Raw genomic sequence first — 25697 nt, 5'->3', positions numbered from 1 at the left:
GGTAATGATAACAGAGAATTTACACTACTTATAGTCATTATCAACAGATCGGGAGAAAAGATAGAAAAAGGAACAGAATTCAGAATAGAACTGTAAAAGAAGAGTCAATTAACTTTCAATAGCTACCAAGGAACTTCCATGAGAGTTTTAAATAAATGATGCTTAGTATCTATGTATATGGTAAAAAGATCAATCAATCGTAACCTTTATCTTACCCTGCATGTAATAATCAGCTTGAAGTGGATTTGACTCCAACCATAGGAAACAGCTCAGAAAAAGCATAGATATGTACTATCATCAGGAGCCAATGATTTCTTAGACCCAAAGGAACCTTATCAAATGTAAACCATCTGCCCTTTAGAAAAACACCACAAAGCCACAAGCAAGTGGGGTGTGTAGGCACAGGCCTGTGAACCAGTACTTGGGAAGCTGAGGCCAGAGTGACTGCCACAGGTACAAAGCAGGCCCTGTCTACAGAGTTTCAGACCAGCCAGGGATCCATGGAAAGATCCTGTCTCAAAAACCACCCAAACAAAACATAAGAAAAGAGTGAGTGAAGCTGGGGGTGGGGTGGTTGAAAATATCATATATCAGCAAAACAAGTTGTCTGACCAACGGCTTGCTGATTAAAAAAAAAAAAAAAATGCAAGGAACTCAACGTTCTTCATTCCAATAAAAATGGACCATTGGAGCTGGTCTAATGCTAATTACTGGCGCTCTCAAGATCTGGTTACTGCCCAATGGATACACCCATCCTTGTTTGTGTAAACCTGCCTGAAACATTACACCTCATTGGTTCATTAAATGGCCTATACCTGGGCAGGGCAGAATGGGGTAGACATAGCTAAGGTTCCCGAGCTTTTGGGGATGGAAGAATCAGGAGAATCACGGGAAGAAAGGAAGAAGGAGGACACCATGATGGGTTTGCTTGGAGAAGAAACCACGTGGGGCCAGGAGGAAGGACTCCACTAATGTCATTAAAACACCTAGATGAAGAATACAAGCAAGTATTTATAAGATTATGGATGGAAGATAGTTCAGATGAGGAAGATTAAGGTGGATGGCATTGGATGGAGGCTGGGAGATGGATGATGAGGATACTGAGACACAGTGTAAATATCTGCCCGGCCCAAGGTAAATAAGGGAATTATAGGGGTCTGTGTCTTATTATTTGTGATAGTGGGTTAAATAATATCACCGTGATAATCCCAGGGCTAACAGTAAACATTATATAGAAACACAGCCATTTTTCATTTACTTCAACAATGGACAAGAGATTTGTTCAAATTCTTTGGCAAAAGACACACGCCAATAAAGAGCCCAAATGGCACACAATACACAATACAGAGAGGTGCAAAACACGCCTCCCCAGCACAAGTGAAGTTCAGAGTAACAAGCTGTGAAGATGAGGAACACCCACACCACTCACTGTTGTGGATAGAAACATGTTTTTGTCTTAATCCCAGGTGTGGGATGTGGACTGATTCAAATGGTCCACAGCAGCTGACTATTTGACTCCTGCAGGCTCTGAAAAGAGCTCTTTGCCAGCTGCAGATAGTTTAAATCTGAGGACTCTGGAGAGAGAATGAATGTCAGAGTCCAGAGAGTGTGGAAATGAGAAGGAACAAGGCTGTTCCTGTTTCCCCTTGCTGCTCCTGGTTACTGTTGTGAGACAAGAAGTTGGAGATCTCCTGAAACGAGGATTGAACTGGCTCCAAGGAACCCGATGACCCTAACCAGCAGGAAACAGCTAAGAGTACTGTGCCCCCTTCTCCCACTAAACCTTTCTCTCTCCTACCTGGTGTTGGGGTGTTGGAAGGGATTGGGGTGGAGTAGGGAAAAAGATATAAGAAAATAAATAAAAGTTTTTAAAAGTACGCCAACAACTCACCTAAGTGCTGTCAGAGGGTAAGTGCAGTCACCACTGACAGTTGCTCATGAAATCATGAAGCCAGTCACTGAAAAGTTTGCCCAAGGGCAACAAAGCATATTTCCACACAAGACTTGCACATGAATTTTCATTGCAGTTTTACTAGCTCCCAAACTGGAGCTAGCATGATGGTTCAGTGGGTAAAGGTTTGCCCAGCCTGACAACCTGAACCCAATGGTGAGGGCAAAAGCAATACACTCAAGTAGCTCACCTAACATGCGTGCTCCCAACATAACAAATAAAAATGTAGTAAAACAAACTAACAAACAAAAAATCCCAAACTGGGTAATGGTGGAATACTATATAGCGATAATAAGGAACCTACCTACTCACTCAGCCACCATGCTGAGATACATCCTGACACAGATGTGGCTCAGAGGATAGAAAACCAGATAACATCAGTGTTCCTGGATGTCCCTATAGTTCAGCATTTGATAGGAGGGCAAGTGATAACATCCCAGCTTTGGGTAGTCACTAAAATGGAGGCAGAAATCCTACACACCCCACTGAATTCCCACCTAGTCACCTACATCGGTATTCTCAAATACCTGCTGAAACACTTGATACCATTAACTTACTATAAAGTCAAAGTAAAGTCTATCCCGCTGACGGACAACAGGTCCTGTGTGACCCGACCCCAACCTGCTGCTTGGTGCTGTAACTGGCCTCCCACAGTATGGGACAATCTCAGGATGGACACTGCTCTTCCCTTGCCTTGCACTTGCTCCCCAGATATGCCCAGCACTCAGCTCATCACCCTGTTCAGATCTTCGCTCAAATATCACCCTCACAGAAACTGTGCACAGGACCTGAATTAAATAGGAATTTTTTTCTAATCCCAAGATCCCTCCCCTTCCCCTCTGCCACTATGACACTTTCTATATTTCAATGGAGTCAAGTCGAGCATCCCTGATCTGAAAACCTGCCATCTAAACTCTACCATCTGAAAACTTTGAAGATTGGCATGAAGCCTCAAGTGGAAAATTCAACACCTAACCTGATCGTTACAATACAGATGCACTGAAAAGATGACAAAATTATGTTCAAGGCAAAATTTCATGTCTAGAGTGGGCTCCTTTCCCTAAGATATTCACTATAGGGACTAAGTATTCTAAAATCAAAAAAAAAAAAATGTGAAATTTTTAACAGTTCTGGTCCTAACTGCTGTGGGAGAGAGAAACTGAGCCCTCACATCCTTACTGGCTAGTAACTGCCCCCCTACAGGGAACAGCTCCGGAAAGGCAGGGTATTGGCTCAGTAGTTCCTTGCTGCAGCCTCCAGGCCCACAGGTGCCTCGCCCAAACAGTGTTCGGCAAACAGTTGTGAGCTTACTCAAAAGGCCCTTGTCAGGCAAGGATCCAACCTATATGTACTTCCTCTTTGTCCCCAATGCCTAATGAATGGTAGACGGTGAACATTTGTTGAGTAAGCAAATTAATTAAGATCCAGGCATGGAACCCACCTGTAACTGTTGCTGTAAGTGGGTGATCTCCGCAATTCTCAGCTCTCTAGACTTGTTTGTGCTCTCAATTTCCTGCCTTTGGGTTGTCAGCCGGCACCTGATATCTTGAAGTTTTCCTTCTAGTTGATGCTTTTTGTCGTTCTTCAATAAACAAGAACAGCAGAGGTGAATGTGAAGTCCAGGTTTCCAGTGCTAGGCGGAGCCTAACGAAAGCTGCACTCACCAGGGCTTCCAGCTCAAACTCCAGGGTCTTCCTCCTGGCCTTGAGGACCACGCTGCCCTCCTGCTCTTTGTTCCTCTGGCTCAGGAGCTCCTGTCTCCGGTTGCGCTCCCATTCAAGTTGCCGCTGCCGTTCAAGCTCCCGCTTCGCGGCCTGTGGTTGCAGACAGCTCACTGATTACTTAGTTCTGACGCTCTCCTCTAAATACGAAACATCCTACGTTCTCAGAACTCACAGAACACTGGGCCTACAAACAGAGGGGAACTGACAGAGCCCCCTCACCCTGGAGCCCGAGTCTTCACACCTCCCTTGTCCAGCGGATAAGAGGGAGCATCCCTGAGGTGTCTGCATGAGCCTCACTGGTTTACTGCCCCTAATATAAAATCCCAACTACAACTGTTTGAGTGGAACTTTGGATTTGAAAGCATTCTGAATTCAGATTTTTACATCAGGAACACTCTAAACCTCTAAACATATCTGTACTGGCTGGTTTGTGTGCCAACTTGAACAAGCCAGAGTCATCAGAGAGGAGGGAGCTTCAGTTGAGGAAAAGCCTCCCTGAAATCCAGCTGTAAGGCATTTTCAATAGGGAAGGGCCCAGCGTATTGTGGGTGGTGCCTTCCCTGGATCCCTGGGCTGCTGGTCCTGGGTTCTATATGAAAGCAGGCCGAGCAAGCCAGGAAGCAGCACTCCTCCAAGGTCTCTGCATCAGCTCCTGCCTCCAGGATCCTGCCCGGTGTGAGTTCCTGTCCAGACTTCCACTGGGAATGGATGGCGTAAGAAGAGTAAACCCTTTCCTCCCCAGCCTGCGTTTTGGTCATGGTGATTTGTTGCAGCAATGGAAACCCTACGACAACACCTCAAGCTTTAAAAGCCTGTGTTTCCACCTTCCTAATAACTCATTTGTCTTTAACCATGAAAGCTATGGTTTCAAAGTGTCAACCTAGTCCACACTGATTGCAGGCAGCACGAATGGAACTTAATGTGACTGTGACTTAGGACATTCTCAGCTGTACTGTAACACCCTGGAACCAGTGACATCAACACGTGCTACACACTGCTGTGTTCAATACCTAGCACCAAACAAATGAACATAAAACCCTGTCAGTATCTGAATATATTTGCTTGAACTACATACTTTTTTTTTCAAATTTTATCTATCTATCTATCTATCTATCTATCTATCTATCTATCTATCTATCTATCTCAATTTATTCACTTTGTATCTCCACTGCAGCCCTCTCCCTCGTCTCCTCCCAGTCCCACCCACCCTCCTCCTCTTCTCCCCCTATACCCTTCCCTAGTTCCCTGATAGGGGAGGTAATCCTCCTCTTCCATCTGACCCTAGCTAATCAGGTCTCATCAGGAGTGGCTGCATCATCTTTCTCTGTGGCCTGGGAAGGCTGCTCCTGTCAGGGGGAGGTGATCAAAGAGCTGGTCACTGAGTCATACCCTTTCTAAAGCAATAACTAGAAGATGAAACCAAAATATTTTTAATAAGGAAAAACTTTATATTTGGTTCACATGGGAGAATGGTGGCATTGCGTTTGTGGCGATATAGTCAAACAAGAAAGCCAAGAAACAGCTTCCCCTATCTGGGTCTGGCACCTAACTCACCACTTTTATAGAGCAGGCAAATAAAGGCAGCACATAAGTTAGCAATTCCCAGGCGCTGGCCAAGGCATGGCTGGGGAACAGGAGCTCCCTGGGTCATGGGATGTTGTGGAATACATGGTGGTGCGGACTGAGCAGCTCTGGATATGCTGAAACTCACAGGAAGAAGAGCTAGCGCCCGAATCTGGACCCCAGCTGCCGGAGCAGCACACGCTCACCTCTCGCCTCTCGATTTCTTTCCTTCTCTCCTCCTCTCTCTGCCGCTCCAGCTCCCGCTGCTTTTCTAGCTGCTTCTCTAGCTCCAGCTGTCTTTTGCGCTCCTGCTCCTGGCGCTCCCGCTCTTTTCTCTCCTGCTCGGCACGCTCCAACTGAGCCAAACGCTCCTGCTCTTTGCGCTGCTGCTCCAAGAGGGCCTGCCGGCGCTTCTCCAGTTCCAGATTGCCACGCTCAAAATTCTCGCGCTTCTTATCTTCAAATGTTACTTTTAAACAAAAAAGACATCAACGATGAAAAAAACATTTCCAAAGAAAAAACTGAGGTGCACAGTTACAATACAAACCAACCCGGAACTGTCCAAGGTCCCTATGATGCAAAGCCAAAATATCCTGACAATGTCCTTTCCTGTTTAAAATCATAAGTGAATGTTTACTGCCATCAGAAAAAGATAATCCCACATCTAAGAATTTTTGTACTTATGACACCTTATCTCCACCATTCTGAGAACATGACAGGATTCACACACATAGTGATGATCCATCTGTAAGCCCCACTCAGCCCTGACTCCTCCTATGCAGTGTTTCCCACCCTGCTCTTCTCAGCCAACCACAGGTAGGCTTGAGCATGCACACACTTTCCCCATCTCTGGAGAGCTGCTTCAATGATTCCTTTCTCTGGGTGCCTTGAATCTTACAGAAACCAAGCCTGATGGTACACTCCTGTAATCCCAGCATGCACGAGACCAGGTAGGAAGATTGCTATTAGGTCCAGACCAGCTTGAGCCACATACCAAGACTCTTATGTCTCAGAAAACAACCTCCCCAACCTAACATAGTATTCCTGAGAATATAATCATAGTAATATTTACATTTCCACTATACGTAACACATAGCCTTGCTCATTGATCAGTTACAATAAGTTCTTTATCATTGAACATAACTGAAAAGCAATTTAATCAGCTGAAAGAGCGAGTGCTCAGCCAATCAGTTAACTGGGGAGCACTACCAAAGCAGCCAAGTGACGTGGGAGAAGTAATTAAGACAGAGACTTATTAATAACTCTACTTCTTAGTTTCATTACCATCTCATTAATAATTCAGAGCCATCTCATCTCAGACTAAATAACACACTAATTTGCCATTGAAAATAAGGGTTATTTAAAAATCAGTTCACATTAAATTATGTTCTTTCTGTTTACAAGTCCCCAATTCTAAGCTACTGCATTGGTGATACCAGAAACCACCTTAACAGCAAAGTTCAGTGTTCTATAGTCCCAGGGTAACATCTACAGACGTTCTGTTTCACAGCAGGTAGTCAGACTCCAGTCAGACAGTGGAATAAAGGCGTACTGCGGGAGCACGCGAATTCTCAACAGCAATTCCGAAAGCGCCCGCTCCCTCCTATGACGGCTGCAGAAACGGTGAGATGCCAGAAACTAGGCGCATTCATCTCCATCTCTGCTGTGTTGTGCCAGGGTTCTCCCTCAGCTAATCGGCTTCAGGGCGGCTCACCAGGCAGCTTCTTTTCTAACTGCTGCTCCTCCTCTGACGCCGGCTCCTCGGGCAGCCTCTGATCCACAGATGAAGAGCTCAGGACGGACATCCCACTGCCAGAGCGGACTCTTCTGCAGACGGAAGGGAAGAGCAGCACATGAAGCTGTGGCGGCACTGCGCCAGGCATAGGAAAGAAGGGCTCAGTGGCACAGCAGGCTCCGTCACAGCAGGAGGAAGGAGAGACTGGGTTTTCACTTCCCGCAGTTTTTAAATGGGCAACCAAATGTCATCAGGTCCCGAGTGCCAAGCTTGCTCAGAATGTGGGTGCTGGAGATGGAGCTCGGTGGTGGCCCACGCTTGCGTGTGCAGGACCCTGGGTTTGATCCCCAGCACTCTCCAAACCATCATGCTCCCCCAAACCACTGAAACACTTAGAACTGCCACACAAGTTAGAACAGCCCATGAGGGCTGCCTTTGTCATCACTCAGTAAGTGTTGGTGGGCATTACCATGACTCTCAGAAGTAATTCTCAGCTTCCCCAAGGGAAGCAACAGGGCAGCTACCTGGGATCAGCACTTTCCCCTTCAGAAACTCCATCTAGTCCCTCCTAAACACAGACCCCACTTATGACTGGAAACAAATCAACTCATTTATCAATAAATGTCACCCTTAACCTTTTGTTTTAAGATAATCCCTCAGCTGGGTGTGGTGGCTCACACCTTTAATCCCAGCGCTCAGAAGGCAGAGGCAGGTGGATCTCTAAGAGTTCAAGGCCAGTTTGATCTACAGAGAGTTCTAGGACAGACACACCCTGTCTCAACAAATACAAAACCAATCCTTCATCCTTTCAAAGGCCCCTGAAATATTCAGTTTCTCTCACAGTGGTCCCTGAAGCTGTGACATTCTGCTGCCTGCTCCTTCCGACCTGTGGAGTTCCATTTGACAGAGACTGTGCCCAAGTCTCTCATGAAACTGAGGGCTCCACACGTAAACTCAGATGGCAGTTGTCTCTTGCTGGGTAAATGGAGCGTTCTGGGATGTGCGTGCACACCCTGCAGGTGTGGGTGGGGCGACAGTGACTGCGGGCTGAAGCCCTGCAGGCCGCTCCTGACTAGATCTCGGGGGCACTCTCAACATCTCCTGAGTCTGCTTAGTCCTGGACAATTTTAAAAATTATCTTCCTGATTAGAAATTTCTACATTACCATCACTTTGGTCACTTGTTGACTGTGTGTGATGCACAGATGTGACCCTGATCTCCTACATGTCTTATTCAGGGTCTCTTTCACTGTGAGCTTACAATTTCTCCTGAGCTTTAATAGGGGGGCACAGACATGAGCAACCTTGGTCCTGAACTAGACTGCTTTTACATCACTGTACATAGAGAACATCAGTGTTCTGGAGAATACAGTGGGACCAGGCTCAACACTGAACTAAGATAAATTCTTCAGTTTATGGATAGTCTATCTTCACACTAGGAAAGGAAACAGAGCCAAGTCTGGAATCCATGCAGTCTTTCAAGAATTAAATGTTACTTACCTAAAGGAAGGAGGGATGTATTCTGGAGGCAGGACAGGCGGCAGTGGTTGACCAGACATGGCAACATCAATTAGGTGCATAGCCAGGATAAATTCTTCTGCTGTGAGTTTTCCATCTTGATCAATGTCAGAAAGATTCCTAATTCCACAAAAAATTCATGCAATCCAGTTCATGAAAATGCACGCCTCTTACTGTTCACCAGTCATTTCTAAAATCTACTTCCTTACTCTGATCCTAAGCCAAATAGAATCTTTCTGTGTGCCAGGTTGTAAAACCAGTACTATTTCAGACTACTGGAAGGATGAAAAAAGATAAAAAAAGATAATAAAAAGCTGGGAGCATTCAACAAACGCTAACCACGATAGTATCAATCCTCTTCTCCAACTCTGCAAGCCCACTTAAAACATGGTAGACTCAGGTTCTCATGATATTGAAAGCCCACCTGCTAGACAAAGGATGGACAAAAGAAAGGGTCAAACGGAAAAGTATTTCATGGTCTGTAGGACATACCAGCCCTGTCAGACCAAATTTTGCTCTTGATGAGAAGCCATAGATACTATATAAATGACTGGGCATGTCTGTATTTACAATAGAGCCATCTACAAAATGGGAGGAGGTCATATTCCACCCACTGGCCATTGACTCACCTATGGGTTGATTTTTCCAGCCTCTAGTCCCCTTCTAGAGTTAGTAGGACCATTTCTCCCTCCTCATCCTAGCAATGCAATCACCTTTAGGTTTGAATATGAACTTGCCCAATTAGCTAATTACAGCAAACTGCTGATTTCTCAATCAAAATCAGGAGGCGTGAGCACACACGTTTATTCACAAGAAGCCCACAGCACCTGTGCCAGTGAGAACCCACTGAGAAACTGCCCTCTTCCTTTCGAAATGTCTTCAGATGTCTCCTGGCTACGACACTAAGGTGTCATCTCCACAGGGTAGAAGGCGATTCTGCGTGTTTCTAACAAACATTGTCAGTTGCAGAGCTAGCCCTGTGCTATACAGAAGCTGGGCCACCCAAACCTCACAGTTCCTTTGTCCACCCCTCCGCCTACCTGGCTGCTTTCTGTACTACTTCTGTCTTCTTCGGATGCTGCGCATCCTTTAAGGGAACAGAGAGAGCCACAAACCCACCCGTGCCACCTTTTTTATATGTTCCACCCTCAGCTGCTCCAAGGTGGATCACATTTGTTTTCCCCATAAACTGGCTAAATATGAGCCAGAAAAAAATACGTTTTTAGCGGGGAAGAAGGAAAATATAACATTCTAGTAGAGATGCCTCAAATGTCTAAGGAAGTGAGTCGTCAATGCAAAGTATAAGAAAGTATGAGAACAACCTAATGAACTGTCACCCAAGCCCCACAAATGTTACAACTGAGACTTGTTTCAGAGGCCCTCGGGATACTGCTCATATCAGCCCTCAAGACTGAATGTGTCACAGGTAGCAACCACTTATCGTCGTCTATTCTAAGTAAAAGGCAGACTCTACTGCACAGCAGAAGGAAGAGGAGAGAGGAGCAGCGTGCTACAGCTTGGCCCCTGTACAGCAGCCATGTCAATCCCTTCATCAAAAGCCAAGACTTGGCAGATATGGAGCAGACACTAGGTTTACTTTCCAAGCAGCTAGCAACACACAACTAAAAGAGATATTCCTCTTAAGGAATCAGTCTCCAATAAACAAAACAAGTAAATGATTCTGGTTAGCCTTTGAATGGGGGAGAACTCGCCCGGCTGGGTCAACGCTCATCACGAGCCATTAGCAGTCTTGGCACACCCTGCCGAGGATACTGTGTGCCTCTCAAAGAAAGCACACAGTAACACCACTAACCTGGTCTTACCCAAAGAGCAAAAAGCAAAGTAAAAGCTGACCAGTGCGTACACCCAGGAGTGCTGTGGTACCTCAAGAGGCACGTGCTAATGTCTGGAGACATTTTGGGTTGGCTACCAGTACTGATAATCTAATGAGTAGAGGTTTGTTTCGCTCCTTTGGACAAATAAAACTAAACCCTATTAGCTTTTGTAAATTGAAGGCATTTGAAGATTAGCTCACTAATTTGAAATGAATGACTACTTAAATATTTAGGTGAACAACTGGCATTGTGGTGCTAGTTAAAGAAATAAACTTAAATATTTATGGGTAAAACAATACAGAGGCTTGACCTGAAGTCACTGGGAAAAAGAACCTGCCTTGTGTTAAGAATTAGCAGGCAAGAGTTAGAGAGATGGCTTAGCAGTTAAGAGCACTGGCTGTTCTTCCAGAGGACCCAGGTTCAAATCCCACTGTCAACATGGCAGCTAACAACAACTGTCTGTAACTCCAAGGTCTGACATCCTCACACAGACATATATGCAGATAAAACACCAATGCACTTAAAATGAAAAAAAAAAAAATAAAAAAAAAAATGATTAGGCTATGCCTTGAGTTCTTGGGGCTTAGTGTGTTAATATCCCTGTCCTTGTTTTGAGTATCACAGCTCACTAAAAACTAAAAAACCCATGAGGGAAAACTACCCAAAATAAGTTTTCACTTTATACAAGCCATACTTCTTACCATATTGATGCCAGCTGAGCCTGGGGTAAACTTGATTGCATGAGAATAGTTCTTGCCTGGGGACCTAAGCAGAAACCAGAGAAAAGACACAAAGATGAATCATCGAGACCCAGAGGCTGCACACAGGTTCTATGCAATCATGCAGTCACAACACTTCACTCAGTATCCAGGAGCTTTGTGAAAGGAAATTAGCTCCAGCCAAAGGGAAAAGCACAGGATAGTTCAATTCAGTTGAACAGACGACCAGTGAGGAGTGAGTACATAAAAGAGCAGAGCCTCAAATACAGACATCCCTTGTATCCCTCTTCTTTTGTGTTGGGCTTTTATTATAAATGGAGACTTGATAGCTATAACTTGAACACCTTCTGCCACGGCTACCACCTGTTGATTTCGTCATGGCCATCATCACATGAATTAAGGGAAGGGTCAGAGACTCTTAGAGGAAGAAGCCTTAACCCTCTAATACCATAGTCACATATGCTATGCCTTCCTACATATGTGATAAGGATGTAAGTAAAGGTCACATAAAAGTTGCTCAAATTTCAACTTTCCTTTCAAAAACCAGTTTTATGTTATTAAGAGAATGATAAACATCTTCATTTCTGGCACGGAATAGCTTTAGCTATGAGATAAAAAAAATGGTAACAGCAGATTGAGTGCTTAAGCAGTGTCAGGGAGAGGCAAATGAGTCAGAGTGGTAGCACTGTTTCAGGTGTAGCCCCAGGAATACCATGGAAATGGGAAGCCACAGCCATGACATTAGGAAGACTCCTCTCATGTATGAACTTCAGATTTCCATTAGTTAGTTTCCAAATGTCGCCTTTTTGTGAAACACAGAAGTTAATGTGTTCTTGCACAGCCAGGAGCAGAGGCCATGATGTCCCAAAATAAAGGGAAAAGTATTAACGGGCAAGAGGCTGCAGGTTTGTGGCTGGCTGTGGCTGGCTGTGGCTGGCTGTGGCTGGCTTGTTGTAATCTCTTATGAGGGCCTTGCTCATTTCCAGGGCCTCGTGGGCATTCTGAGCTTAGTACCCATGCACAGTACCCAGCAGCGGATAGTTGCCATTTCTATTACTGACAATATTGTAACTCTTATTTATGTATTTATTTGACAGAAAAGTACACAATAGTAACACACACATGCACACATGTAAACACAATATATATATTTTCAGAATTCATTTTTACTCTTTTTGAAGATTTTTATGTATTTATAGTCTCTCTCTCTCTCTCCCCAGCCTGCAGAATTCATTTTCTAAGCTGACATCGAACAGAATAGAATTCACCTGGCAACTCAGGAGTGCCTATTTGCCTCTTCTTGAGGACTGCCTCATAACAAGAGTCGGCTTCTAAATGTTGTGCATCTGTGTTAGGACTGGGTAGCTCTGCCCAACATATGTGGCTTTAAAACAGAATCCTCACTGCTGTATAATTCATCATTGTGATTGTGACACAATTACCCACTAGACTGCAGTGACATTCAGGCAGCTTTCAGTTTGGGGTTCTTGTGAATGAATGGTAAACAGTCTATTTTGGTGATCATACAAACAATTCGGAGAGTGCTGGGAGCATCTAAACATTAAACAATTCTTATGATTAATGCACAGTCTTAAGGTATTATGGCATTCTGAAACAGAGAAGGCTTGCTGCCCATTTTCTTTAGGCTGTAGCATGATCCAGACAGTTTGCACCATGAAAGTGGAACAAAGTCTGAGGAAACACCCTTCATGCTTGTTCTAGCTCTCTGCACATCAGAATCACAGACAGGACCAAGTGTCCATCCTCAGCAGACCAAATGTGCACAACAGCTGTGGAGGACTAAGTCTGCACAGTTCCAGGCCACTTGGATGCCAGTCTTTACCTGATATAGTAAAACAAGTTTCTTTACCTCTGAAATGAGAGGAAATAACTAAAAACAAGGGTTGGCAAATGATGGCGTGCTTCTACTGAAACTCTTTTGTGCCTACTCATCTGAGAATGAAACCAGCTGCTTTGGGGATAAAGTGGCAAAGCTGCAAGAACTGCAATTGCAATGCAGACGGCAACACACATCCACACAGGTCTCTCAGAGGACAAGAATGTCTTGCTCCTAACAGAAAAGCTTAGCAATCCCTGCCCTGGAAGATCACAACTCCCTGTAAAATTGCAACCCTTGTTGTGAGTATCAAAATACATCCAACAACTAAGATAGGATTTTAACAGAATGCCAGAAAATTGAGCTTTGACCAGGCAGAACTTCTATGTGGCAGCGCAACAGTACCACTTGCAGGAGGTTCTTAGAGACAACTGAAATCTCAGGTTCTAACTCAACTCTGCACCTCCATGTCCAGGAGTGTGCCTGAGCACATGAAGGAAGTGTAGTTATGTGAAACTGAGGCTTTGTGTCCAATGACAACTAGCACTAGCTCTCATACTTAACAGATGAATGACCAAATGGCATGCTCGCATTTCAGAACGCAGCCAAGCAAAGAAACTCCTCTCTGAGAAGAGGAGAAAGCATTAATGGGATCTCAGAACTTCTACAGCATCCACACAAGCTCTCTGATTTGTCTGTTGCTTTTGATCATGGTATAATTTTGAGATTACAATATCATAAAATCATTTGTCCCTTCCTTTTCTTCCCTAATTGTTGTTACATGTGTGTATACATAAGCATGTTACATATAGATGTAACAAATTCCTAATTATAACCTGCTCATTTCATATAATATTATTTCTATGCATGTTTTTCAGGCTCATCAACATGGATGCCTAAACAGTGAATATGAAGGTATAAGCATAGCCTAGATTCTCCTCTAAGTCACTGAAAAACAAACTACCTGAAGTTTTTTTTATTTTAACTGGTATTTATAATACAAGACCATTACAATTGCAAAGTTGAGAAGTACTCAACTAGATTAAGAAGCCGTAATTACCTGTTTTTTTTTAAATTAAAAAATGCTTAGCTCATTTTAAAACATACTCTATTATTAATTTTTATTCCTGATTCTTTAACAACTACGTAACAGTCTGGCTCACAGATAACATTTACACCTTAGATGCTTGTGGGAAGAAACTAGAATACACAAATCTTAGTTTTTGCCTCTGATATTTAAAGGTTCTATATTCAAGAGTGTAGGTCGTATCTTCAGGATATAGGTAATACATTTATAATTTATAAAAAATAGATCTCAACATGAAAGAATTTCTAAAGCAAGTCACAGTGGAACACTATTAAGTAATTAGCTTACAACTAATACCAACAATGTTCTAAAGAAATATTGAATGTGTATGAAGCACAGTGTCAAACATATCCATCCAAAATGCCACTACTCATTTCTTCAGTGCCTGCAGAGGTCTATATGTCTGTCTGTCTGTCTGTTTACACTTCCTGAGAGCTGCTACTTCAGGTAAAGCAAAGTATGCAGAGAACTGACTATCATTTTCTGATTGGCTCTTTAGGTGAATGTGTTTATCTGGGGTGAATGCTAAGATCTATCATGGAGACAGGATTCAAGAGCAGGGCAGACCAAAGCCTTTGTCCAGTTGTTTTTTTGTTTTTGTTTTTGTTTTTTTTTTTTAAATAAGGACCAATTACTCATCTGGAAGTAAAACGTATGATCATAAAAAAGTGCAAACCACGTATGAAGAACCAGAATGTAAAGTGCTCTGTGCTATGGATTGCAGTGAGAACCCACACAGGTCAGGCCAGCAATCTGTGGGCTGCACTCCAGCACTAGGCACCTTTGCCACTGCACATTGTTCCTACTCTGGCCCCCTGCCTTAACAGGGATGACTGACTACCCATGATCAGATTGATGGCCTGGCCTGAGAGGGAAAGCAAGGTAGGAACGGACTTCTGAGGAGGCAGGCTTCATTGAACACCTCGTTTAATTGGGGGAAGGGTGTGTGTGTGAGTGAGAGAGTGAGAGAGGGGGGTATTTAAACCTTTGCGGAGTGGGCAGAGGCTTTTGGGGTGAGTGTGCATCATTGGCTGGGGCTAAGGTGCTGCGAATGCCTCATTTGCATGAAGAAGAATTCTAGATGTCTGTTGGACATGACCTTATTAGAGAGGAAGTTTAACCTGGAACCTAGCCACCAGACCACCTCAAGGGTGGCAGAGTTGGGAGCCATAAGGCTATATGAACCATGAACTGGGACATGCAGGCCTGGGGCAAAGGAGGGCGTGGTCCCCACTCTTACTGTTCTTGAGAAGAGGTTTATAGGGTTGGACCTGAACACACTCCTGCTCTGGACTGGCTCCTCCTGGTTCCACAGTATCCTGGCCCCACAAAAAGGTAAAGCTTAGCTGTGTACGGTACAGGCAGTAATTTCTCACTCACACCAAAACCTTTCTGACTGCCAGAGGAGTACATAGGTCACAAATGCTTCAAAACTATTTTGTGTTCTATGTGTAACGGTTTGCCCAGTCAGCTCATTTTCCTTTCCTTTCACACTTGTCAGGGCTGAACAGTTATGAGAGGTCTCTATTTGCTATTATGCTTTCTATACAGTACTCAATTCAGTAGCTTTAAGTGCTCACAATAAAGACTTAAAATGGTATCTGAAATGCTTCTCTACCCTTCTGACCTGGATAACAGAATCAATTTGCTTTAGAAAACCCACTGAGATCCTAGAAATTAATTCCTAGCCTTTCATAAGTGAAGAAATGAGAGTCAAAGAAATGAGCACCAGCCAATCATTCCAGAGCAGAGTTCCTTAATCCCATACCCCTTACCCTGCATCGAGCCTCAAAGCCTGCCTCGGGGACCAGGCTCCTTCCCCACAAAGGCCCACTTCAGAAGCTCAGACGCTTTGTTCACAGCACCATTTTATTTTATTTGTTTGCTGCTGTCCCACAAGCAGCAAGAGGCTGTGCAAGAGGCTTCCTGCCTATGTTCCATTTTACCAATAGGCAATAGGGTAAAGACCAGAAGGGAAGGAGAATAAGGTGGCTATGGATGGAGTTATCAGTAGTTGAAAACACAACATAGCGGACGGAGACAGTGAAAACCTACTTAGAAATAAGGAGATACAGAAGATGTTTAGAAAACATTGACTCAATATCTAGAAATTCAGTCATTAAAGCAATGACTGTCTTCCACTAAAGTTTTGTTTGTAAATACCTGTCAGGTGTCCACTCATGGTTTTGTCGTGGCTGTTGAACAGCTGCCTGTATTTCAGTCTTGATGACTGGGGCACAGCCCATTCTGCCGCTGGAGGGGCACTGTGGGGAAAGAGGAAGGAGAGGGTGATACAATGTAAGAGACAGCTCCTGAGGTTCAAGAACTTGTCTGTCTAAGGTGAGCAGTGTTTCCTTTTCCCTCAAACCCAGGGTGCCTGCAGCAAGCAAAGGTCCTGCCACTAGCCCACATTTGCAGTGTTTTTTTAAAAGCTTTTTCTTAACTACATTTAAGTTACAAACATCTTTTAGAAGAGTTAACTTAGGTGCTGGAGAGATGGCTCAGCAGTTAAGACTGCTTGCTTACAGGGGACCCAGGTTCAGTTGCCAGCACCAATGTCACAAAGCCCACAATTGCCTATGACCCAGGGGCTCCAACATCCTCCTCTGGCTTCTGAGGGCATCTGCACACACATGGCATACATACACATATAAGGAAACCTTTAAAATAATCAAACTGTTTTTTTTTTCTTTGAGATAGAAAGAAAAACAACAGATCAGGTGACTGTTTCATATTCTATATATAATTTAATAATCTAAAGGTTCCAGAGGCATTGTATACTGTCCAGGTTTTCCTCAGCATTCAGGAATTACTCTATTAAGTTAAAAGTACACTTCAAAATACATATCTTTCTCTACAACAAAATTATGGACCTATTTCTTTTTTTGTTTTTCCATTTATTTCTCTATTTGAAGGGTATGTGTGTGTATGTATGAAAGAGAGAATGCACACAAGACATGGCACATGTGTGGAGCCAAGAGGACAAACTGCAAGAATTGGATCTCTCTGCCCACCTTGCGGGTAATGGGAATTGAACCCAAGCCCTCAGGTTTGAAGGCAAGCACCCTTACCATCTGAGCCATCTTACTGTCCCTGGGACTCACTTCTTAACGAAGTAAAATATTTCCTGCTGGTTTAAATTCCAAGCAAATGGAAAACCTCCCAGAGAGGAAATAGGATATGCCAGGGTCCTGGCAAATCAGGGGAGCAGTCATGGACAAAGCTCCGCTTTCCTGACTGTAATCCAACACCAATGTCTCCTCGCCAGTGTGCTAAACACTGACCCGAGGAAACCCCTCGAGCAGTGAGCCTGGGCAAGATACTCCTAGCAATTCCTTCTGCAGATGCCACACAGCACACAAGCACCACACTGACACAGACAGTTGGTAAGAGTCTAGTGTCTCGTCAAATAATTTAACACAACAGAGACAGAGGGGATGGCATCCCACGTGAAGGCAGATGATAAGTCTCTGTATGTAATCTCCTTCCATGCTGACAGAGATTCCTGTCACACACAGTGGTCTAAAGCACACACTTAAGTTTAGTTATCATTTATTAACATATGTGTGGTGCCCATGTAGCTACACTCACTATGCAAAGCACTTGAAGAGTAACCGTACAAATTCACCCCCTTTCATTCCTGTGGGTTTCTTAATGGAAACACTTACCGGGGTGGATTCTGCTGGAAGCGCCTCTGCAGCACTTCTCTCATCCTGGCTAATGCTTTGCTGATTCCAGCTCCTGCCTACTTCCTGAAAGCTAACTGTCTTGCCCCTGCACTGCACAGATAAAGGGTATGCTCACAGACGCTCTTTCAGATTACACTTATCAAGCCACAGCTTTCTGCCACATCCCAGAGAATTTAAGAAGCATGTTACCTAAAAGTTAGGTAGCACAATCACAAAAGTTACAACTTTACATTATTAAAAAGACCACTGCCCATGTGGAAAACCCAACTATCTAAAAGTATTAATATTTGCTAACCTTCAATTAGTCATCCTAGCATCATAAAGCAATTTTAAGGTTGAATTCACAATCACGTGAGAAAAGTTAAAAACACATGAAAGTTCAGCTTGAGACAGAGAAAAAATTCAATATGAATGAGCTTAAATCTCAGTTCTAGAAAAAATGAGGTTAAAAAAATACAAGATAATAAGAAACAGACTGTACAGACTCTCGTGACCGCTGATCTGAAGGACTCGTTTTATTAAAACTGGCGCTCACTACTACTGCTCTACTACGTCGGCACATTACCAGACTCTGACTGGATTAAAAGCAAGTCCAACTTTGGATCAAATCTCATATAAAAGTTCATAACTTTTAAATGATTAATACAAGCTCACTAATTGGCTTTCTTGTTCCCCAGAGTCCAATCTAGTGTGTCTAATTCTATGTCTTTTCTGGTGCTGGTAGTGAACACAGTTCCTAGCATGTGCTGGGCGAGCTTTCTACCACAGAGCAGCACGACCACCTGCACTACTGTACTTTAGTTTAAAAAAAAATTAAGAAAATGGCATGTTCTTGATTTGTCATCTCTGAAGTAAATAAGTGATGACTTCTAATCGCATTATGCAGAATTTTAGAAGGCATTGTTAGCATTCTACAAAATTAAAGAGGGTAAAAATAAAGGCTGGGGGCTGGAGAGATAGTTCAATGGTTTAGAGTACTTGCTGCTCTTGCAGAGGACTCGGGTTAATTTTCAGCACCCATGATGGTTCATAACCATCTGTAATTTCAGTTCCAGAAGGTACAACACCCAACACTGACCTCTGTGGAGATCAGGCATGTGGTGCACGTACATACATACACGTAGATACAGCAGGCAAAACATCAAACCGTAAAACAAATCTTAAAAAAAGTTAAGATGGACAAAGTTCATTTAAAGAGAATCAAATGATGCTTTGGGTAACTTCCCATTAAAAAAAAAGCAGTCTCACCTGGCTACATCAAATGATTGTGCCTTCTGTAATTTAGTGTTTAATTGTGACCCTGGACCAGATCTGCTGAAGGAAGAACTCTTTGGCAATGTGGCTGCTGTAAAAATAAAATATTGAATAATTTTAATTCTACAAATATAAAAACATTTCCTGTGATTAAAACATCTAAACATCAAGTCATGTCATAAAATCTGAAGCAGTGGGCACCCTACTTCTTTTCCAGTATGGAGTCCCAGTTACTCCCCTTTACTCTGTCTTCTTGCCAAAAACATTCCATGATTTGTTCTGCTGAGAATCAGCTGAGCTGTAGTGCTGACATCCATAAAATTTTACTCTTCATTCTATAGGTACTGTTCCAAGTAAGACACCATTTTCTTCCCATCAAATGAACTAAAATATTAGTTCCAGGCATAGCAACCAAGAAGTCACAGGTTGCTTGGTCCTGGCTATACATCCTGTGATGCTGGGAGGCCCAGATCTGTGTGTGATTCTTACATGGCCTGATGAAAGCCTAAGCAGAGCCTCTACCATAAGACATTGCCTAGTGTCTTGTAACGCTTGTCACAGCACAAACAAACAAACAAACAAACAAACAAAAAACATGACAGAGCATGTGGGCTCATTTATCCCACTAGAACAGTTGCATAAACTATGCTATGTTGGCTGCTTTCATATCTGCAGCCTTACATGAAGGACAGCACGGGACGAACAGAACAGGCTCATTAGATTCTTTCTCTCACTTGAAACACACAGACACATAAGTACAGTCTGCTTCAGTTGCAGCAATAGTGACACAAATACAATGCTAAAACTCATGCTACTGACACTATCGCATTTACTCAGATATGCCCAAACACCTTTTAAAAAGAATCCCATATTGCCATGAATTCATTATGATTTGTTAGACTAAGGCTATCTATATCTACAGTTGATGCTTTTTTAATTATAGAAAAGACTTTGAATAAAGTCTCAAAATGAAATTAACTAAACCAGGAACTAAAATAACTACATCCTTTCCTTCAATTAAACAAGTGTTTAGTACTGTGAGCTTAATATATATGACCATTCAGTTGACTCTCTTCCCCATTCTGTCCAGTTCACTCTACTTGTTCAACAATGCTCACTCTTCCTCACCATGGAATTCTATTCATAGAGGACACGCTTAGGTATTAGCAATTCACAGAAGTTGAAGAAGTAACTGAAACAAGAAAATACAAAATATTCAACTACTGTTCAATGTCTGTTGCTCTTACCAGGCCCTTGAAAGGCAATTAAGCTCTTGGCTTTCACCATTGGGGTTCTCTTTGTCTATAGAGATATCAAGTCCCAAAGTGACATTCACTTTTTCTCCTTCTACTCTCATGCCATATATGTCATATGCTGGGAGGAAATGGGGAATCAACCAGAAGATTTACAATCCCTTACTCTATAATGAAATATCATTTAAGTATAACTAGAAAGTGACAAAACATTTAACAAAAAATAACAATCTACAAAATGTAAGTGGTAGCAATAAGTTTCTACGTAGGCACGTACCAGGATGAGCAAATGCAGGCAGAGGCTGTATGACAGGAGGGGCCCCATTAGCCAGGGGAGGCACTGCTGCTGGAGGGACAGACGATACTAAGGGTGGAGACATTCCAACAACTGGGATGGAGCCCATTGGCACTGGAGCAACAGCAGTAAGTGGTGGCATGCTAGCAATTCCTCCTATACCTAGAAGAAAAAAAGACCCAATAACACTCAGCCAGTCACATGATAATGTTCACTGACATTTAACCCAGTACTAGAGGAAGAAACTGGTGTCCCAGATGTAATATATCCCCACATAAAATAGTCACAGGGCTGACAGCACAGCTTCTGTAAGAGCTTGCTTGGCTTTTACACACAGTTCTGGCTCAATACTGCACCAGATAGATAGATAGATAGATAGATAGATAGATAGATAGATAGATAGATAGATAGTCAGATTTAAATACACATACCCTCAGGGGTTAAATGGCTGGAAAATACAAAACTTTATGTCAAAATCACAAGGTCTTGAGCTTTCTTGCTCTTGTGGTACACTTGTCAGTGTTGACAGTTTTCTCTATAAATCACACTATTCTTTTGGGGAATAACAAGATTATACACTCAGCTAGAATGGGGATTCATCAGGAGGAAGATCAATAAGAAAACCACTGGGGTCAGAGATGTGCCTCAATTGGTAGTGTTTTCCTAGTGCACAGGAGGCCCTGGGTTCAGCCACCACAGCACACAAACTAAGTGTGGAGGCACCTGCTTATAATCCCAGAACTCCAGAGAACCATATCCTCTGATCCAGATGATGGTTGTAAGGTAACCCTCAGCTACATAGAGAGTTTGAGGCCAGCCCGGGCCTCAAATTTTTATTTTATTTTAAAACAAGATAAAACAGCAATGGCAGTAAATTTAGAGGCAACAAATATACTATATAGACTTTGGGTCTGGTTAATTTTTGTGTGGTGTTTCTATTTATTTGCAAGTCCTTAAAACATAATAAAGTTTACAGAAAAATTTAAAGGAAAAAATAAGGCGGGGCATGATGGATCGCATCTTTAATCACAGTACTAGGGTAGTAGAGGCAGGTGGATCTCTGTGAGTTCAAGGCTAGCCTGGTCAACAAAGCAAGTCCAGGACAGCCAGAACACAGAGAAACCCTGTCTCAAAAAGCCAAATAATAATAATAATAATAATAATAATAATAATAATGGGAATAATAAATCAGCCATTTTACCTGCCTCTCCAATATATAATTCACCTAATGATAACCAAAGAGTTAATGAGAGAAATTTCTTCACAAATATGTTCTAACCAACAAAAGAATATTGGAACTAAAACAAAAGCTCTTATCTTATGTGTTTGTCCCCTCTTTAACAGCTTCACGAGTTTCCTAAGGCAAAACATTCTTGAAAGGTGTAGCTGAGAGTGGTGCCATGGCCTATAAGCCTAGCACTTGGGAGTAGAGGCATGTGGTCAAGCCCAGCCTAAGCACTCTAAGCTGCTTGTCACCACTCTACTGTCCCGACAGCTTCCTGATTGACCATTGTCAAAGAACACACCTTCCAAGTTCATCAGGGATATTTTATCTACAACCAGATTTATTCTCCAAGAAATTCTGCTATACTGTAGCAAGAAATGCTGGTTCTAGTCTACAGTCTGGGATCAACCATTATTTTTAGACTGTTTCAGTGGACAGAGGAAAGAGAAGGTAGGTAGATGTACAGACAGAATAGTGGATGAGTGAATGCATGACTAGGCAATAGAACAGATGAGTGAAGACTGGCACATCCTTGAGACCTTGAAAATCACTTTTTCAGGACATTAAAAATCCTTCGCTCATTCCTTCCCTAAGAATCCTATATATGTTACTCAGTTTTCTTTTACAACAAAACACTGCGTCAACATCTGAAGCTAACCATGTGATTACTTTTTCTACGTGCTCAAATATGTTTAAAGTAGAATATACCTCAAGCCTGGTCTTTTCAAGTCGGTATTCTTAGACATATTCTTTCAAACTTTCCATTTCTAGATAATGAATGGTCCTGAATTCACTATAGTTTGCTTTGTTCCCTGGTGGGAGATTCTTCATGAGTTCCTATCCAACTTTCTTTTTTTTTTTTTTAAATCTCAGTATCTGACAGTTTCTTGAGTCTTTTTTATCTACTGTTTCATTTGCTTCTAATTAAAAAAAAAGTTTTCTTTCTTTTCAGAATAGTATCTCTGAAGTTGTTTCTAGCTTCCCTTTTGTTTCTAGAATAAAGTCTGTTGCTCAATCTTTGCTGAGTCCTGCCCCCTCACCTCTGGGATGCTTAAGTTGGTCTCTGAAGTCCTGTATCGTGTCCATGACATCCTGTGGTTGGTCTGAAGCAGTGGCATCACTGTCCACAGAGGTGGGGTGACTGCAGCTGTATAGCATTTTTCTAAAAATAACTTGGTGTAGGACAACCTGGTTCACACCTTTCTGTTACTTGTTTGTATGCGAGTACTGCTTTCTGGAATTTCCAGTCTCTGTACCATTTCCCCAACACTTTCCCCCAGATCTTTCAGGCCTTCTGCAGGTCTCAGATGCAGTACTCAGAGGCTTTCACACACACAGTGCTCTGACTGGTTGTATCTATTTTCTAAGCAATGGCTACCAATCACCTTCTGGCTTCTGTTTCTCAATTATACCAGATAGACAATTTTCCTCCTTGTGACTCCTGCATTGTGGCACACTAACACATTTCTGTCTTATTTTTATTCCTTTGATCAGTTTTCCCCTATGGTTATGCATTATGTGAAGTGTGAATACATGTGTTGAGTATCTTCACGGATCATTCTCCACGTTATTAAGGCAGGGCCGCCTGTTGCAGCGGACTTGGCCTCTCTGTGTGTGGGAACACAGTTGCCTGTACACCTGCTCATCTTTACAATGGGCTCTGGGGGAATTCAGACTCCAGCTCCCACACAAGCTTCACACAAGTTCCCTCCCCCTTACAGCCCCTTTTCCTAATAGAACATGACTACTGTACTTTCCCCCACTCTGTGTAGCCTTGGCTGCTGTGGACTCCCTTTGTAGACCAGGCTGGCCTCCAACACACAGTGATCCAACTGCCTCTGCGTCCCTGAGTACTGAGATTAGAGGCATGTGCCACAACTCCTGTACTTTTTAAATGGGGCTCTTTCAGACCTCAAGAAGCTAAAGAAGGATCAGGACTTAGATGCCAGTCCAGGTGAATACTATGTTCCAGATGAGCCTGCATACCAACTAAAGCCCTTTCTCAAAAACTGTGACTCAGTGATTGTCCTTGGGTAATAGGATAGTGATTTTTGCATATTTCCTCAATTATTTTTGCATTTTCAATTGGTATCTATTACTTACACAATGAGAAAAACTCCCCTCAACCCCTTAGGCTGGGGAATGGATCCAGGACCAAGCATGATAAGCACATGTTCTGGTCCTCAGCTACATGCCAAGCACAGTTCCTCATTTGGAAAAACAATACTAACAACGTCTATAAGCATTGACAGTCCAAAGAGAGGAAAATTTCTAACTCAGGTATAAATTTATTCTTCCCAGACATCTAGTGGGTTGGTTTACAGGCCACACCCACAATCAATACCTCATCACACATCTCACCTGAACCAAGATTAATTTTGTCAACTTATATTAATGTGTATCAGGTTAAATCTGTTGCCAGATACTTGACAGTTGTATGAAATTACACTCAATGTGTTAAAAAAAAAAACAGCTAAATCTTTTAAGACTTTCAAAAGTTGACAATGGCAAACTTCTAAGACACCTTATCTCTAGAGCTTCAAATTCTATCTCAAAAAAAAGTAATCTTGAAAATGATGCTGAGAAAGATCTTATAATAAATAATATCTCAAAATTGCTATAAAAAAGACTACACAAAACTAGGTAACAGTTAAAAAAAAAAAGATCACCATCTGGCAAAAGCATCATTTAAGTCTCCTAGGTCTCCAAACTCTTTTTATATTTGAGTTCTGCCATTTTGAGAAAGAAAAAGGCAAAAGCTTTGAGACTATCTCTGCAGCCCAGGCTGGCCTTAAATTGGTGAGAGTCTTAGACTCTAGACCCTGGTGTTACAAGCCTGTGCCACCATTCCCAGCTCAGTTTTTGTTTTATCCCCACTGCACAGCTGAGGCTGAACACCTGACTAGGGTAGCAGGATCCAGGGTTTGATCTCCAGTATGACAAGCCAACAAAAGCAAAACAACCCAATTGCAAAGACTCTCATCAAATGAGTACACTGTTCTCACGCTGAGACAGGGTCCCTCTGTGTATCTTTGAATGGCCTAGAACTTACTATACAAGCCAAGCTGGCCTTGACCTGGCAGCCACCCTCCTGCCTCTGTCTCTCAAGTGCTAGGAACGATTTTCTGGTTAAATATACACTGGAGGCTGGTTGTGGATGCCATTACCTTCTATGGTACTTATTCTTAATTCTTGGAATCCTGCTCTGGGGCCTCCTACTCTGTACAGTGCTAGATGGACTGTGACCATCTCCTCACAGTCAAGCCATCCTCCAGCCCCAACACAGGTTTCAAACACTCCAATGACCTCAAAGCCACTCACAAAGTCATCTGCCCACAGGTCAAGTTCAGTCACCACTTTCCTCTCCCATTCTTGCCTCATATCCCAGGAACAAGTCAAACAGTGGCTCCATCACTTCTCCTTGAAACTCTTTCCTGGGTTATGAGAACTCAGCATTTCCTATGCATGCTCCTCAGGCTCCATTATGCAGTGCCTTCCCTTTTTACAGCTTTCAGTGCCACATGTCTTAGGTTCTACTGCTGTGAAGAGACACCATTACCATGCCAGCTTTTATAAAGGAAAACAGTTGGATCTGCCTTACACTTTGAGAGGTTTAATCTGTTATCATCATGGTGGGAAGCACGGCAGCCTGCATGCAGACATGGTGCCAATAAAGAGCTGAGGGTTCTACATCTTGAGCCAAAGGCAGCAGGAGATTGGGCATAGTTTGAGCATCTGAGACCTCACCTCCACGGTCACACCTCCAAGGCCATACCTCCTAATAGTGGCACTCCTTATGGTCAAGCATTCAAACACAGCAGTCTTTGGGAGCCATTCCTGTTCAAACCCACCACCCCAGCTCACACCAAGATTTGGTTCCACATGCCTTCACTACACTTCCTCCCTAACACTGGATGACTTTCCCAACCCACCTCACTTATTCAGACTCAGCGACAAGACTGTTTAACTCCTCTCCAAAACAAGGCTAATATGAGCTTGCTGGTATCACCATA

General features: G+C 42.9%; 1 protein-coding gene across 10 annotated transcripts in view; it reads right to left on the bottom strand.

Annotated features, from left to right (window-relative positions):
- Positions 1–25697, bottom strand: part of Itsn1 (intersectin 1) — a 182394-nt gene that overhangs the window by 93751 nt on the left and 62946 nt on the right. For all 10 annotated transcript variants that reach the window (XR_009587041.1, XR_009587042.1, XM_021628753.2 and 7 more), the window contains 9 exons: positions 20442–20621; positions 18906–19002; positions 16132–16232; positions 11027–11090; positions 8473–8610; positions 6953–7065; positions 5445–5707; positions 3616–3765; positions 3393–3533 (listed from right to left, as the gene is read on the bottom strand). Coding sequence is in view for 8 of the 10 variants with exons in the window: in XM_021628753.2 (XP_021484428.1) it covers positions 3393–3533; positions 3616–3765; positions 5445–5707; positions 6953–7065; positions 8473–8610; positions 11027–11090; positions 16132–16232; positions 18906–19002; positions 20442–20621 (1247 nt within the window). In the remaining 2 variants the exon portion in view is untranslated. The remainder of the gene's footprint in view (positions 1–3392; positions 3534–3615; positions 3766–5444; positions 5708–6952; positions 7066–8472; positions 8611–11026; positions 11091–16131; positions 16233–18905; positions 19003–20441; positions 20622–25697) is intronic.

The sequence above is a fragment of the Meriones unguiculatus genome, chromosome 17, assembly GCF_030254825.1.
Source record: "Meriones unguiculatus strain TT.TT164.6M chromosome 17, Bangor_MerUng_6.1, whole genome shotgun sequence".
NCBI classification, from domain to species: Eukaryota; Metazoa; Chordata; class Mammalia; order Rodentia; family Muridae; genus Meriones; species Meriones unguiculatus.
The sequence above is the reverse complement of the archived record's forward strand: the minus strand, read 5'-3'. Positions and strand labels throughout refer to the sequence as shown.